Consider the following 14,180-nt stretch of genomic DNA (forward strand, 5'->3'; position numbering starts at 1 on the left):
ACTAGCTTCATGAAAGCTAGCATGAGTAGGTCTCCTCACGCTAGGAATCACACACCCCAGATGGAAGCGTAGACACACCTTAAGCCTCTCAAAACCACCAGTGAAGCAAGTAAGCGATACAGGAATATATAGTAATATTATGAAGTGTAGCCATCTCTGGAGCACAACACAGCAACTGTTTAATAAAACAGGACCTGAAATTAATACCACATACAAGGGTAACTGCAGGAGAAATTTATAGAGGCAGATTATAAATTGAAAGAGTTGGAATTTGGCCTAGATACATGGATGTATACCCCTACTCCTATCATTGCCATTAGATCTCTATAATGACTAGAAGCTGTTAGGAACTTGTTTTGACATCTCATCCGGAAGACAAGAAGGGACACAGCTTTTTAAGAGACAGTATTCTCAAGAAAGATGCCTGAAGGTAGAGTATTTTCATCATTCAGCTAATAAACCAAGCCCCTGCGATAACAGTTGGCACAACAAGACATCACTGTAAGGAAATACAGTGATTGCAGGCAAACTTTAGAAGAAAGCTTTATTGTATGTCAGTGTTATTTAATTCCTTTAGTAGCTGATAATATCACTAAAATAAGGAAGCTGCTAGGAAACTGAATCTGTATGTACTCAGTGATAGAGTATTGATTTTAAACATGAAATTAAATACAAGGAACTTCATTCAAACAATATTAGGGGTCTGAAACTCACAAAAGCAAGCACATTTCTCCAGCACCCCCTTATGAACTACATATTACATGTGCTATAAAAATCCTAAAAAAAGTGTTGGGGAAATTAGTGACAGAAAATCACTCACTGTCCCATGTCCTTCAGAGCACCAACCCATCTTTAAACCCTTTCATGTTGCATTGCCTTGCTTCTAAATACAGTGTTGTTCTTTTAAAAGTCAGACATTCCACTGGCTTGCAAATGACATAACAGGTATATGGAGCAGCACCCAACAACCTTTTAGCCCTGGGTATCAGGTACATTCAGTGACTACACAAGGCCACTTTATGGTACATTTTAAACTTTTCTTTATTTGTAATATTGTTTTAGAAGAATGAAGAGTACTTTATTGCCCTAGCCAATGCTGAATTCATGTGGCACACTTTCATAAGTGGAGATAAAGAGGACATAGTGGGTTGTATTTATCAATGCTTATGCAAAGGCATCCTAGCTGGAAAGCCAACTACACTGGTAACAGTTCTGAGCAAGAAAATGTTTCTTATTGTATTGTTATAAAGATGACAGGAAACAGAAGTCTGTGTTCGCAGCAAGGCACACAGAAAAGAAGCTTCTTCCCGCCCAATTTAATTGTTGGAGAGGTCAATTTGAAGGGGGAAAACCAACGACACTGATGAATGAGACATATCTCATCAATTTTTAATCCTTAAAGTAGAAGCAAAGTTCACTTAACCATTTTAGAGAAAAGGGCAGATGCAGAAGACCTTTTGCTTTTACTGCCTCCACACTTCCTTGGCTGCCCAAAAGCCCTACTTTGAGTACAGATTTTCAGTAGTTACCTTTGATTGGGCTTTCTCCTCTTTAGGAGCAGAATGGTAGCTGCCTTCAACATCCAGACACTCAGAAGAAAGAGTAAGTGAACTCTTAATGCCTTAATTTCCCTATCTGTGGGAAGGCATGTTGGACTGACTCCATCTCCCATTCCATTTGCAAGTAAGGGCAAAGTTTCTTTGTTCAATGAGCCCACAGATAGACTCCCAACCCTAATTATATTAGGAACTAATATGAGAATATATTAAGGGCACCACAATAAAGCAGCTCTGCCAAGGGTCAGATCTGGGGACTATAACCCAGATAACACCTTATCAGTTCTAAATTCCTTCATATTTAAATCCTTCCCTTAACAATAATTAAAGTGCAGCTCTATTCTGAATAGGGACCTTGTAAAAAGGCATCCTGGATTCTTTGTTTACCGTTTATCTATATCATGTGCTCAATTGAAACAGAAAAAGATTAAGAGTCAGATTCTCTGATGCATTCCTGCCCCTCAAAACTGCTCTGATAGTGCAAAAACCCTGGAAAATAGTGGCATGTGGCCAGCTGACCCAGCTCTTGTTCCACCTCACCACTTAATCCCAACAATGAATTAGGTAAACAATGATTTAGGTAAGGGCATAGAGAGTACACTTATAAAGTTCACGGACAATACCAGGAGCTTTGGAAGATAGGATTAATATTCAAAATGATCTGGACAAACTGGAGAAATGATCTGAAGTAAATAGGATGAAATTAAATTATGACATATGCAAAGTATCCCACTTAGGAAGAAACCTTCAGCTGCACACGTACAAAACGGGAAATGACTGCCTAGGAAGGAGTACTGCAGAAAGGGATTGGGGGCTCACAGTGAATCACAAGCTAAATATGAGTCAAGCGTGTAACACTGTTGCAAAAAAAGCAAACATCATTCTGGGATGTACTAGCAGGAGTGTTGTAAGCAAGACACAAGAAGTAATTCTTCCGCTTTACTCAGGCCTCAGCTGGAGTATTGTGTCCAGTTCTGGGCACCACGTTTCAGGAAAGATGTGGACAAATGGGTGAAAGTCCAGAGAAGAGCAACAAAAATGATTAAAGGCCTAGAAAACATGACCTATGAGGGAATATTAAAAAAATAAGACCGAGAGGGGACATAACAGTTTTCAAGCACATAAAAGGTTATTACAAGGAGGAGGGAGATCAATTGTTCTCCTTAACTTCTGAGGACAAGACAAAATGGGCTTAAACTGCAGCAAGGTCAGTTTGGTTGGACATTAGAAAAAGCTTCCTAACTGTCAGGATGATTAACTACTGGAATAAATTGCCTAGGAAGATTGTGGAATCTCTGTCATTGGAAATTTTTAAGAGCAGGTTAGACAAACACCTGTTAGGAATGGTCTAGATCGGGAGTTCTCAACCCTTATCTTTCTGAGCCCCCACCCCCATGCTATATGAATTCCAGGGCCCGGGGGGGAGTGGGGGGAAGAGTGAGTGGGGGGGAACCTTAGGGCTCATGGCTTCAGCCAAAGTGGGAGGGGGGCCTCAGAGCTCCGAACCTCAGCCACCGGGCAAGAGGTGACGGGGCTGTGGGGAGGAGCTGAGAGCTTCAGTCCCGCGGGGTGCTGGGGATGGAGGGGATCTCAGGGCTCCAACCTCACAGGGTGACGGGGCTGGGGGAGGTAAGGCTTCTGCCCTACAGGGTGCTAGGACTCTGGGCTTTAGACTCACAGGGGCACCAGGGCTCTGGGCTTCAGCCCCATGGCTGTGCTCCCACCTTCAGCCCCACAGGGATGCCAGGGCTCAGGGCTTCAGCCCCACATTTCTGGCTTCAGACCCATGGGGGGTGCTGGGCTTGGAATGTTAGCTCTGGGGGCAGGGAGAGGCACTGAGGCTCAGGGTACTCTGCAGCTCCACTCCTGGTTTCAGCCCCATGGGGTGCCAGGGCTTGGAGTGCCAGGCTTCAGCCGTGGGGCCCTATGGCCCCCTGAAAGCAGCTCAGTTGAGAACCACTGGTCTAGATAATACCTAGTCCTCTCATGAGTGCAGGGGACTGGACTAGATGACCTCTCAAGGTCCCTTCCAGTCCTGCAATTCTATGATTGTAGCAGGCGGTCAGGGAGAATGTTAGAGGCATAGCGCTCTGGCTATCCTTAGCTGGATTACAGTTTTTTGGGGACCACTGCAAGCTGACAAAGGTTGGCACAATTGTCAGGATGCTCTAATTTGGGTTAGAGCTTCAGCCAGCACAGAGCCACCCAATGAATCAAGGAGCTGCAAAGAAATACCCAATAGCCTCCTCCCACCGTTGTGCTAGGTTTCTCCTTGGCAGATCCATAATTTTTGGAACTGCTACCTTGCAAATTCAGCATAGACTCAGAGTAAAGCTAGGTACTGTGCACATCATCACCAATAAAACAGGTTTTGCAGGGCTAATTTGGTCCTCTGTGACACCTGTGTGACTCCATTGTCTTCAACAGGCCTGCACAGGTATAATGATTGGAATTTAGTAAACAATTCTACTGATGGACAAGATCAAATAGATACAGCAACCTCTTAGATGTGTTGGCTCTTTCAAGTCTATCAGTATCAAAGAGTAGTAAAAACATGTTTTAAATCACTATTATCAGCAGATAAAACACTGAATGCACACAGATAGGATATGTCTGGAGAAAGTAGGGGCTGTTTTCCCATAATTACTTGTCATTTTACAAGAACTTCTGGGTTACTGAAAAAAAGAAAAGGTGAACCTCATCATTTTTGGGGTTTTTTTTTAATACACATATCCCTATGACCTTTGAATTTAACCAAACAAACCTTGGACTATCAAACTAGGAAGAGTGCTGGTTGGTAAGGAGAGATTTCTGACTCTTTAATTAAAAACTCAGAGTTAATCTGGTATTGTTCAGGACAATATGGTGTTAACATTGAAGTTTAATGCTGCCATTTAAAATCTCACTTCATTGCTGATCATTTCAGAAGAAACATCAAGCTACTCTGATTCTGTGGACTAAGTTTGGGATCGTGGTCAGCACTTTTATAGAGCACCATCATTTTCTCCCTCCAGAATCTGACTCCCAATTATTTTTCATTGCTTTAACTGGAGTCCCTCAGGCTTCTTGTCTTTTCAGGTCATGAGTGCTTATCAGAAAGCTGATGACACAGTCAAAGTGATGTATATCAACTAGTAGAAAGAGTACTCCAGTATTTTTATTTTAAAATTAAAGGACTGTGATATTACCACACAGTACTGATACATCATCAACAGGATAAGAAAAAGACGGTCCCAGGAAAAATAAATCAAACACTAGAATCTCAAACTTGGTTACCGAGGGTTTATATCCTCCCCTCCTCACCAAACACAATAATAAAAGGACAAAACAGGACACACACGGAAAACTGAAACATTACTCACCATTTCCTGAGATGCATATTTAGGATCTTCAGGATCAACTGACCAATAGCAGAAATCAAAGCCAAAAGCCACAATCTTCTCTCTTGTGTCCCACAGGCCCTCAAGCCTATTGTCTACCTGAATAGGGGGGGAAGATAGAGAGAGCACTTGAATTTGAGGATTACCAAAGAGCATAATTTAAAAACTTTGTCCAGGATATACTTTTCCCCCTCTCACAACACAAATATTCATGGCTCCAAGTTCATGCTGTTTTCGTTTTCTTGCACAAAAGTCAAAGAAAAAATATGGATGGATCCATCACAAAGCTGCTAGTAAAACTTTCACTGAGCAGTTCATTCACCACTTCTCTCCTACTTCAAAAAAAGTACAATGCACTTAAGCGTTTTCCATTCAACGATTTCCAAGCATTTTACAAGCATTACTGAGTTAATCCTCACAACGTCCATTTTAGGTGGGAAAGCATTATCCCCATTTTACAGATGGAGAAACCAAATCCCAGAGGTTAAATGACTATGTTTATGGTAGAGCCAGAAATACGAACCACACCTCCCAACTCCTAGTATTACGCTTTAACCACAAGCCTATCTACTCTCCTTTCAGAGTAACAGCCGTGTTAGTCTGTATTCGCAAAAAGAAAAGGAGTACTTGTGGCACCTTAGAGACTAACCAATTTATTTGAGCATGAGCTTTCGTGAGCTACAGCTCACTTCATCGGATGCATACCGTGGAAACTGCAGCAGACTTTATATATACACAGAGAATATGAAACAATACCTCCTCCCACCCCATTGTCCTGCTGGTAATAGCTTATCTAAAGTGAGCATCAGGTTAGGCCATTTCCAGCATAAATCCAGGTTTTCTCACCCTCCACCCCCCCACACAAATTCACTCTCCTGCTGGTGATAGCCCATCCAAAGTGACAACTCTTTACACAATGTGCATGATAATCAAGTTAGGCCATTTCCTGCACAAGTCCAGGTTCTCTCACTCCCTCACCCCCCTCCAAAAACCCACCCCCATACACACACAAACTCACTCTCCTGCTGGTAATAGCTCATCCAAACTGACCACTCTCCAAGTTTAAATCCAAGTGGCTAAGTCATTATGCAAGGTAGCCTATTTCCTCTTGCTTTTTCCTACCCCCCCCCCCCACAGACGTTCTGGTTTAACTTGGATTTAAACTTGGAGAGTGGTCAGTTTGGATGAGCTATTACCAGCAGGAGAGTGAGTTTGTGTGTGTATGGGGGTGGGTTTTTGGAGGGGGGTGAGGGAGTGAGAGAACCTGGATTTGTGCAGGAAATGGCCTAACTTCATTATCATGCACATTGTGTAAAGAGTTGTCACTTTGGATGGGCTATCACCAGCAGGAGAGTGAATTTGTGTGGGGGGGTGGAGGGTGAGAAAACCTGGATTTGTGCTGGAAATGGCCTAACCTGATGATCACTTTAGATAAGCTATTACCAGCAGGACAGTGGGGTGGGAGGAGGTATTGTTTCATATTCTCTGGGTATATATAAAGTCTGCTGCAGTTTCCACAGTATGCATCCGATGAAGTGAGCTGTAGCTCACGAAAGCTCATGCTCAAATAAATTGGTTAGTCTCTAAGGTGCCACAAGTACTCCTTTTCTTTCTACTCTCCTTCTTTACCTTGCTGTATTAACAGTTTATCAGTTCTCCTCCTTCAGGGTGTTATGGATTACGCAGTGCCCAGAGCAAATCCTGAGTTTTGATTAACCAGTAATCACAACCAAACCCTCCAGACATAGCATAGGCTGGAGCTACTTCTTTTTGTTACTGAAGTATTTCATTTAGGATATATGTCTTCACTAAAAATGTAGCTTGGGTGACTGGCATTCAGATCTAAGCACCTAGCCTAGCCCACGTGTGAGTAGCCACACTGCAAAGCCGTACCCGAATTACTACCACCTCGCTAGTGCTACACTCATCTGTATGTGTCATTAGGATTTGGAGGGGCATATCCCATGGCTCTTTTGGGCTGCAGTAAGCTGAGCTTCTCTACAATTCTTTCATATTAAGTTGTAGAAGAACTTGTCTGCCCCTTCCAGGCACACATGGGGAATTTTGGGAAGGCACTGGAGGGCTATCAACTTTTGAGTGGTTTAACTTAGAGTCCTCACTACAAAGTTTTAATCTATACCCACAGACATGCCAATTAGCCCAGGTTGAAAGCACCACTAAATACAGGTGAGAAGTTTGTGTGTGGAGAGGAAGTGAGTTGGGGCAAGGCTAACCTGCAGTGAAGACATACCCAATATTGGTCTGTACAGTTTTAGTTTAAACAGCCATCAGTTAATCAGAATAAAATTTCCCTGTGCTACTTTATAATGTACATCATTTCTAAAAATATATAAATACATACTGTGGCAGAGCTCCAACCTTGTCCCCTTGGGTCCCGTGCTTCCAGGTGGTTTATGCTAGCTTCAGAGGCTCACTGCAACCCTCCACATAGCCCTTCTCTCTCTAGGGCCAGGGATACAGTCTACTGAGCCCTTTTCATCATAAGCCAGCAATGGAGGTTGGTGACAGAATTTCCACAGTTTCTGTTACTCCTATGGCCTTATGCCAAAACAGTTTAGCCTCCTATCCTGACAGGGGCCTGTTTTCTCCTCCCAGGAGGTGTTTCTGTAGTGGGGGGGAACCCGGGTCCACTCTCTATTCCGGCCCAGGGACCCTAATGGTAGCAGCTGTTGGCAGCCAACCTTTTACTGCCACAGTTACTACATTTCCCTTGGACACTTCCCCACAGCCCTCCTGCTTCTCCCTTACCAATGACTTGAGGGTGTCTTCATTAACCAGCCCTTCAGCCACACTTCCTCTCCTCTGGCTCCCTGACTCCTCTCTGCCTGACTGGAGTGAGCCCTTTTATATTATCAGAGGGGCCTTAATTAGAGTCAGGTGGTCATATTAGCTTAATGGCCTCACCTGACTCTTTGCAGGTTAATTGGAGTCAGGTGTTCTCATTAGCCTGGAGCAGCCCCTGCTCTGGTCAGTCAGGGAACAGAAAACTGTTAATCCAGTAGCCAGTATATCTGCCTTCTGTTACTCTTCTGTACCCAACTGGCCTGGGTCTATCACAATACATATTTTAACCTTGTTCATGGTTTCAGCTTTCATCTCTGGTTGTAAGAAGTCTGATGCTATACATTAAATTAATCTGTGCAAAGAATGGAATAACCCCTACTGGAATTTTTAAATCTGTTTTTAAACACACTTCCCTCCACTTGCGAGAGTTTGGAGGTGGGGCCAGTCTCTTGATATTAGAAAAAGCTGTTTAAAGGATTTTGTAAAGTTTCATTAAAGAGTCAATGACACTACTCCTGTGAATGAGGACTGCAGAATCAGGTCTAATATTAATGACTGTAAACTCTTAAGGGCAGGAGCTTGTCTTTTTATTTGAGCTGTGAAGTGCCATGTGTGCCTATGGCTTTGTAAAAATAATCAAATTTTCATAAAAGGTGACTCAAGAAGTTACCGAAATCAAACAGATCTTGCTACACAAGTCATTGTTTGATTCCAAACAAGATGTTTCTGTTTGCACCAAGCAAGTGCGCAAGGAACTTTCCAAAAACCCAAACACTTCCTCTTCCCAAATCAAAGGAGGAAACCCTGAGTCACACATGAGCCAGAAATAGGTGGGTTCATATGTAACACTGACATTAGCAACAACAGAATTAGCAATCTTGACATCTGGCAATAGCATAAGTAGAAAAGAAAATAGTTAAATTCACTATTAATTGGAACACTAAATTTCCCATTAACAAGCCACTTAGCCACTATTGCTGAAAAATGGTGATAACACTTAGCTACCTTTAAGATCTATGAATGAAAAGCACTGTAAATGCTAAGTATTTTCATAATTTATGGAGATTACTGGGGAAATTGTTATACAAGGCCATCTAAAAGAGCCTCTTTGCTAACAGCAGTTTTGCTGCTCTGTGTGGGGGGGGAAGAGACACCGTACATTTATCCGTAGATGAAAAAGGACATCAGGTATGGAGAAACCCACATGATTCTAAATTAGTCATGTTGAATTAACTCCAGCTGATGTTTCCTTTGGCTAGTGTTAAAATGTAAGCTAGTCTATTGATCAGTTAATTCAAAAGGATTATCTTCAATAAATGAGGTTTATTCAGAAGCCTTATAAGTGCTGTAACCCAAAAGAGAGCTCTCCACTGTTTTCTGCAGTGGCTGATTGTGGCTAACTAGGAGCCCTGACCGCCTATTGCAACAAGATAAAATGAATACTTTATCTCTGAAAATTCAGTTTTATAATCAAAGTGACAGGCTACCTATTAACATAAAGGTTTCAGCTACACAGTTTGTGCACTGGTATAAAACTATTTTCATTAGGGGTACATTGGGTTTTGGGGTTTTTTCAAATCTAAGTTATTATACTGGTACAACCCTAGTGTGGAAATGGTTATGCTGCTGTATAGGTGCCTTATATACCTATAGCTTATTCTCTTCTTGTACAAAAATAGCTTGCTGGCATATATAAAGCACTTTTATACTGATAACTGTATCCACACTGGGGGTTGTACTGCTTTAACATACTGGTATATTTACAAGCAGTGAAACTTTGGTATGTAGACAAGGCAATGTCTCTCCCTTCATAAAACTTAGTCTGAAATACCAAACAAAATATAAGCAGGTCAGCTCTTATGGCTCCAGAATTCCCTGCCAGACTTCTGGTAAGCAAGCCCCTCCATCCCTCTGTTCCTAAGCAAAGTACTTCTTTCATGGCTCTCTCTCAAAATCTCAGTCTAACTAGGTTCAGTTGCATATCTGAAGCCTACAGATTGCTTCTTCCTAGTTACTATCATTTCAGGGAGGGACTCCCAGATGGGCCTGATAAATCCAAGCAGTGAACCTAGACTTGGTTAATCCCCAGATCCCCACAACACTATCCTGATTGTCAGAGACTCCCCCAAGAAGGCAAAAGGGGCAGAAGGCATAATGGGTGGGGAGAAAAGGGACCATTGGAACAACCCACCACACAACTGAGGCAGGTGGTGAGGAAGCTCCCATTTTTCTTGCATGCTTCAGAAAGGGCTGAGCACCTGCACGCTGCACATCCGTCCTCTTTCAGTTGTTTCAAAGTTGGGCACACAAACACTCTAGTCACTTCTGGAAATCCTGGCCTACTAGCTTAACCTGACTGCTGTGATATTTACTTGTCTGATCTGTAGCATATTTTCTGCCTTCAAAAGATATTCTTCTCAAATCACCAGATAATTCTGTATCAGAGAAGTTGTTTACATGGACTACTATGAGTGTACATGCTAAGCTTTAAGGCTATTTTTGCCTTTTCTCTGACACACAAAAATGCACACAACATCTATACAGAAAACCTCTCTAAAATGACCTAATACTAAATATACTGATTGTTAACTATGCTGTAGCCTAGCTGAGCATTATAACCTGCTAAGTTTTTCGTCCATTTTACTATCTATCTGTGCTCTAGGCTTATTCCAGAGGAATCCTTTCACTAAGACTCTAAACTTGCAACACACACTTCAGGTCCTTCTTGAAGACAGAACTGTAAGGAGACTCTGGAATATGTTTGACACATATAACCATCAGTAAAACAATTAAAATGGAAAAACTACCAAGAACACCTGGTCTCTGCAAACTCCTCAACATTTGTGCCATCTTATTGTGACCTCCTATTTGCTCTGTCTGTACATTTACTTTAATTACCTTATGAAGTTACCAGTATAATTTCTCACCTATTTTCAAATAGGCATGATGAAGGGAACCAAATCTTCATAAGGTACCAGAAGCTCTATTGTTGAAACAAATGTTAGGCTACTGACATTAGCTCAATTTGCTTCAGTTCTAGGTCCCTGTGTCCCTAGGTAAGTAGACCAGGAAATCTTAATTTGACTTTATTTTAGAGGGTAGAAGAGCAATGGTTATCCAAAGATTTAAATTAGAATTACAGTCCTACCGTCTTTTGCTATGTCAGTTTTAGGTGCAAAGCTTTAAAGTGCTGAAAAAGGAAATACTTCCATAGGTCCCTAGGCCCTAATCCTGCAAACTGTTCCACATGGGGAGAGCCCTGCACCTGCACAGAGCCAAACTGATTCAAGGTTGGCCCATATGGAGCAATTTACAGAATTGGGGCCATAATATTTATACATGATAAAGAAAGGAAATGTGCAGCCGGTGAGCAGTTACTTCCCTCTCTGGCATCTCTCGCATTGCTGAGCACTATCAATTGCTATCCTAACAGGATAGAGCCCAGATTAGCAGCCAGAACAAGAGGGTAAAAGGCGTAAGTCTATTCATCTCATCTGTGCCAAGCTTCCTCTTAAGAAATTTAAAATACTAATTCTCTTGAACAAGTCATCTAATATAATTGGGCTGACAATGCAGATATAAACAAAAAAGCAAACAAGCAAGCAAGAAAACATGAGTCCTTTAGAATTCCCACAGTTATCTAGATTATTCTACATTTCATTCATTTGCCTTTTGAAGAGGAAAGAGCATGGAAACACAGACTTTGGTCCCATTTTACTAATTTACTGAGTAGCTTAGCAGCATTAAAAGCCTCAGTGTCTTAAACACAGCTCTGGTTCTCATGTCCCGTGCAGGTAGCCTCCAAGAATCCCAAAGGGAAAGGAAGGAGGGTGCAGTAAATCAATTCTCAGTGTTCCTAGTCACCCATCAAAGCCTTAACTGTGGCTGAATACATTTTGTTCAATTTCACACATTAGTTGCAATCACATCTCACTGCAAATGGTGGGAGAAAAAAAGAGAAAGTTATCCAGACGTTTGGGATTTTGTGATTATCTTACTGTTACTAACAATTTACTGACAGGCTTGAACGATGGCATGCAGCCACAGTACTGACGCTTTGATAGATACAGAAAACAGAAAGTAAGAGAAGCACAGCTAGATGTTCTTTATCTTACAAAAACACAGATGTTCATGGCAATTCTAAAACAACGCCATATCTGTGCCAATTAAAGATTCTTTCTTAATATTTCCTTCCTTTCCTGTAATATAATATTACAGCTATACATTCCCACAGAATTTCATAATTATTCTACGACCATCAGAGTTTAAGAAGCAGAAGAAAAAACAAACAAACTTACCTTTATGTTTCTGACTTTTGCCACTTTTTCATCAACTTCTACAACTATTCTTCCTCCTTCTGCATTCTCTCTGGAAACAGATAAAAAAATTCAGTTAAAATATGAAAAAGACTAAAGATTTGTATTAAATATTAGATTTATGGGCTTGCACTACTATAATTAAGAGCAACTTGTATGATTAATTCTAACACAGACAGACAATCCAGCTTATAAAAACTCCCTCATGGCAGCAAGAAATTATTGTAGCTTTGTAGTCTAGTGTCTTTACAGTCAGAAAAAGTAGCAAAGAGCACCAGACTCATGAAAAAGTTTCAGCACAAGTCTTAAAAACCACAACTAAGGAAATAAGTATTTTAAACTGTTTGGAATTTAGATCAGATGTTCTTATAAAAGCTGAGCCAACTGTACTTTGAGAGAGATATTGCGCTATGTTTTATTTTTACTGTACAATCCCAAATTGACGGCGATGTCCAAAAGGTCATTTACATTACATTTCAGGACTTTTTTTGTCTCACGGGTTAGAATGCTTCATCAGGGATAAACAGTTTAAATTGCTAGGGGTCAAACACGGCTGTTTGATACTCAAGGAAAACTCCCATTCACTTCAATGGGAGTTGTGTTCACGTACATCCAACTTCTGCCATCCTTAAGTTACTACTACTGTAGAATTGAAAAGGTTGTGGGGGTTAGAGCGAAATCACCATTTCTGTGCACCTAGTAGGATTTCTCGTTGAAGCCAAGGAGGTTCTTCTCATGTTGGTTCACAGTTCAGAGGTAGGGTATTGGGGAGCCCGGGTGGGGAGGAGAAATGGCCCACCTTGATTATCATACACATTGTAAGTAGAGTGATCACTTTAGATAAGCTATTACCAACAGGAGAGTGGGTTTGTTTGAAGGGGGGAGGGGAACCTGGATTTGTGCTGGAAATGGCCCACCTTGATTATCATACACATTGTAAGTAGAGTGATCACTTTAGATAAGCTATTACCAACAGGAGAGTGGGTTTGTTTGAAGGGGGGAGGGGAACCTGGATTTGTGCTGGAAATGGCCCACCTTGATTATCATACACATTGTAAGGAGAGTGATCACTTTAGATAAGCTATTACCAACAGGAGAGTGGGGTGGGGGAGAGAAAACCTATTGTAGTGATAAACACCCATTTTTTCATGATTTGTGTGTATAAAAACAAACATCTTCTGTATTTTCCACAGTATGCATCCGATGAAGTGAGCTGTAGCTCACGAAAGCTTATGCTCAAATAAATTGGTTAGTCTCTAAGGTGCCACAAGTACTCCTTTTCTTTTTACCTCTACTCAAAAGATGTTCAGCCGTCTTCAGAGAACTATGCTAAGACTCAAGCCGTTTTACCCTATTAACCAGCTATTCACCTAAATAATATGCCACTTGGAAACAGCATCCAATAACAGGCAATAATTTGAGAACTGTGGAAGGACACAGGAACAGAAAGGCTAAATGCTATTTGTTTGTTCCCAGCTCTGTTTAAGATATGGTTGTTGGGTTTCTAGCAGTCTTAAGGACTATAAGAACAAAGTTTATTTAATGAAGGCCAACGGACCTGGCAGACAAAAATTAAAAACAGACCCAGAAATGAGGGGGTGTGACAGGGACATTCAGTTCTCCTGCATTCTGCCTCTAAGGGCTGTGTGGGGCACTTCAATCTTATCCTCCTGGCACCCCCTGCAGGTTGTTGACTTCACTAGGCAGGTCTTTAGTGGCTCAGCCCTCCAGCCCAGTCACATAGTTAACTATTAACCCCTTCCAGGGTTAACGAAGGTTCAAAGAAGAGCAGAGCTCCAGTAAAAAAATGTCAACCCCCCTGGAGTTTTTAATAGATTGTTGAGGGCAGCACGGGGGCTCCGGGAGATTCTCTATGAGAATTTATGCCCTGACGAGGAGTAACGTGTGCCCTCGTTAGCATCTTCAGCCCTGTCTCTGGGCCCTTTGAATCTAGCCCGTCTCAGGCTTTTAAACAAGCTGCACCCCCTTTCTGGGGTGGGTTACAGTTCTCAGGTCCTCTCTCCCACAGCTGTAAGTGCAGCCTGTCACACACCGGTGGCCAGAGCAGAACCCCTACTTTGCCATCTAGCCTCAGTCACAAACTGAGCTGCTCGCAGGCCCTG

General features: G+C 41.9%; 1 protein-coding gene across 1 annotated transcript in view; it reads right to left on the minus strand.

Annotated features, from left to right (window-relative positions):
* The window catches only part of STARD9 (StAR related lipid transfer domain containing 9), a 190,177-nt gene that overhangs the window by 151,653 nt on the left and 24,344 nt on the right, over positions 1-14,180 (minus strand). The window contains exons 2-3 of the mRNA XM_077818810.1: positions 12,036-12,109; positions 4,919-5,031 (exon numbers count right to left, since the gene is read on the minus strand). Coding sequence (XP_077674936.1) covers positions 4,919-5,031; positions 12,036-12,109 — 187 coding nt within the window. The remainder of the gene's footprint in view (positions 1-4,918; positions 5,032-12,035; positions 12,110-14,180) is intronic.

The sequence above is a fragment of the Eretmochelys imbricata genome, chromosome 6 (genome assembly GCF_965152235.1).
Source record: "Eretmochelys imbricata isolate rEreImb1 chromosome 6, rEreImb1.hap1, whole genome shotgun sequence".
Taxonomy (NCBI): domain Eukaryota; kingdom Metazoa; phylum Chordata; order Testudines; family Cheloniidae; genus Eretmochelys; species Eretmochelys imbricata.